The 3,374-nt window shown below is 43.9% G+C and overlaps 1 protein-coding gene across 1 annotated transcript; it reads left to right on the top strand.

The window, feature by feature from the left end:
- Positions 1–223: 223 nt before the first annotated feature.
- Positions 224–1,033, top strand: LOC121521766 (gastrula zinc finger protein XlCGF57.1-like). Its single transcript, XM_041805926.1, has one exon. It carries the CDS (start codon positions 224–226, stop codon positions 1,031–1,033), a length of 810 nt encoding a protein of 269 aa, XP_041661860.1.
- Positions 1,034–3,374: the final 2,341 nt, after the last annotated feature.

The following is a 3,374-nucleotide window of genomic DNA, read 5'->3' as shown; positions in this document are numbered from 1 at the left end:
AACAAAACCCTTCAGCTGCTCCGTGTGCAGCAAAAGATTTAGACAGAGAAGTACTCTGGTTCGTCACAGGTTAACCCATTCAGAAGCAAAACCCTTCAGCTGTTCTATTTGCAGCAAAAGATATATACGGAAAACTCATATGGAAGCTCACATGAGGTTTCACTCAGGAGAGAAACCTTTCGGCTGCTCTGTTTGTAGAAAAAGATTTACACAGAAAGTTAGTATGGATGCTCACATGAGGATTCACTCAGGTGAGAAACCCTTCAGTTGCTCTGTTTGCAGCAGAAGATTTAGACTGAGAACTCATATGGTCCGTCACATGTTAACCCATTCAGAAGCGAAACCCTTCAGTTGCTCTGTGTGCAGCAAAAGATTTAGACAGAGAAGTACTCTGGTCCGTCACATGTTAACCCATTCAGAAGCGAAACCCTTCAGCTGCTCTATTTGCAGCAAAAGATATATACGGAAAACTCATATGGAAGCTCACATGAGGAGTCACTCAGGAGAGAAACCCTTCAGGTGCTCTGTTTGTAGCAAAAGATTTATACGGAGAGGTAGTATGGACGCTCATGTGAGGATTCACTCAGGAGAGAAACCCTTCAGCTGCTCTGTTTGCAGCAAAAGATTTACACGGAAAACATATATGGAAGCTCACCTGAGGATTCACACAGGAGAGAAACCCTTCAGCTGTTCTATTTGCAGCAAAAGATTTAGACAGAAAGGTAGTATGTACGCTCACATGAGGATTCACACAGGAGAGAAACCCTTCAGTTGCTCTGTTTGCAGCAAAAGATTTATACAGAGAGGTAGTATGTACGCTCACATGAGGAGTCACTCAGGAGAGAAACCCTTCAGCTGCTCTGTTTGCAGCAAAAAATCTACGCGGAAAACATATATGGAAGCTCACATGAGGATTCACACAGGAGAGAAACCCTTCAGCTGCTCAGTCTGCATGAAAAGTTTCTCTTGCAAAAGAAATCTGAACAACCACATGAGGATTCACTCAAGAGACAAAAACCTGAAGTTGCTCTGAGTGTGGTTAAAATATTTTCAAGATAACATTGTCCAAAACTAGAGTGCTCATGTGAAAACTCACACTGGTGAGATAACTCACAGCTGCAGTGAGTGTAATCAGACATTTTCTTTGCAGTTTCAGTTAAAACATCACAAATGTATTAGAGGTCAGGCTTCCAAGATTCATCAAACTCTGAGTGAAGTAAAAAGAGAGACAGAAACAGGAGCAGATGTCTTTTGGCGACGCCATTTACGGGGGTTGCATGATTTTCCTGCATTACAAGTGTCAGACTTGTTTCAAGAATATAATAAATTGTGCACAACTGCTGCAATCCCGTGCCAAAATCCAACGCTCATTTAACTATCTCTGATGTAAAACCAAGCAGGGCATCAATTCATTGACAACTTTAGAGGATCAGTCAGTTGTTTTAGAGAACTTTCTCTCATGATACTGAGTCAAAGCATTCCAGCAAACATTAATAATAATTATACATTTTATTTATAAGCGTCTTTCAGAATACTCAAGGTCACTTTACAGATAAAACCAAGTGCAAAAAACAAATAAATAAAAGCAAACACAGTATGAAAAGGGACAAAGAAATGACAAAGAATAGGCTATCCTGAACATTCGACATGGGGACAGCTCTGGCACAGGGAGGAGGGGGTGGGGCTTGTTTAAGAAAGGGTCCAGATATAGACCTGATCTATAGGAGAGATATCCTTCATTGACTTCTGTTGTGATCTGGCACTTTATAGAAAATACAATTAAATAAAACTGACTCAACATTTAGGGGGGTCGGAGGGGTGCTGTTGGGGGGGTGGGCTGGGTGTACACTGCGATTTTCCCGCGGTTCAGCCACAAGTTTAGATTCGCACGACTCAATCTGAAGTCGGGCCAACAGGCATCATTTGTCGTGCTGTGTACAGGGGGGTACAACGGTTGAACACAGCCCTGTGGTCCTGCGTCGTGAGCAGTTCAGTTATACAGTATGAAATGACATTCTGCCATGACCGTCGTATGGTCGGCTTGAAATCGCACACTGTATACCTGCTTGATAGAATGGTAGGGGAAACTCTGAGCTGCCAGTGTGTTCACCGGCTCACAGTAGCCTTCATTTATCAAACATGCAATCAGCAGAAATTTGGGTGTACGATCATTATCACACACAGAACGGCATTTATCAATTGTCAATCCCAGCGCTACCTGTGGGGCTGACTTTGCATGAAATCGGCTTGTTTTCTTAGGTGAAGGATAGTTTCATCATGTGACCTATGCCAGAGCAGTTTTTTCCCACTTACAGTTTTTGAATCTTTTCTGTGAAGCTGGTGAATGGTGAACGGGTTGAGGCTTGTAGCTAGTGACTGGGGAGGCAACAGCAAAAGTCTCTGTGTCTTCGTGCTCCTTTCCCTCTTTCACCACTGCAGCAGGCTGCCTCTGCTCACATGTGCAAGGGCCTTAGGGTGGCATCATGTGTAGCAGCTTGTCTGGTTGTCTCATAGTGGCGGGTGAGTAGTAAGCTTGACCTAGGGTGCAAGGTTGCACTTATGAAGTCTCGCATTAGTTCATGCAGGACACTGTAGTCAAGCTGTGATCAGCCGATAGCCAGCAGATCCTAATCATCGCCTACCAGTTCCCACAGCTAATCACATTTCTTTCTCTCAACACAGCAGTGTATTTAGATGTGACGTATTTCTCGCTAATCCCTGCTTGCATTAATGCGGATGCACCAAGCTGCTGCTGCTGGCAAAGCTTAACCTCCTCCACCCCAGCCTCCTCGTGTAGGGCCTCACCTGGTTTGCAGAGCCCTTGTCTGAGCTCAATGGCCTCAGCATACTCAGAAAGTGGGCCACGAGCTGTTTTCATTTCCTCCACCAGTTGGTGTAAGTGACACCTCTGAGAGAAGACAGGCCAAAAGGAGGATTATCTCACACTCAGGGGTCACTCTCCAAATCAGCTCAAACCCAGGACACAATAACACTTCCCACCTCTCAGACTATAAAACTCTCACAAACTGCCCCTTTTTAAAGGGGGATGTTTCACCTTCCCACCAGTGCCAACTGCAGGACATCCGGGGAGTTCATAAATTCTCTGTGTCCTCTTGAGCATCACGACCGCATGGACTGGAAATCCTGAAAAGGACTATAATCATATGTTTGTTCTTGATAACACCTTCATATACATCTCAAGTATGAAAAACGCAGCATGTTGATATGTTTCTCTTTAAAGACCCTGTAATGTGAAATCCAAAGTTTTTGTCTTAACACTCTAGAAATGTTGGAATATGGTTGCCGTAAACTTGTGAAAACTCTGAGATCTACATGAGACTGAATTCTGGATTTAGGCCATTTCATCTCTTTCC

This window comes from Cheilinus undulatus, linkage group 14, assembly GCF_018320785.1.
Source record: "Cheilinus undulatus linkage group 14, ASM1832078v1, whole genome shotgun sequence".
Taxonomy (NCBI): Eukaryota; Metazoa; Chordata; class Actinopteri; order Labriformes; family Labridae; genus Cheilinus; species Cheilinus undulatus.
Note: the sequence above shows the minus strand (reverse complement) of the source record. Positions and strands in the feature narration are given on the sequence as shown.

Excerpts from the sequence above, each read along its gene's own strand:
- LOC121521766 (XM_041805926.1), top strand. The coding sequence starts at position 224 with ATGGATGCTCACATGAGGATTCACTCAGGTGAGAAACCCTTCAGTTGC.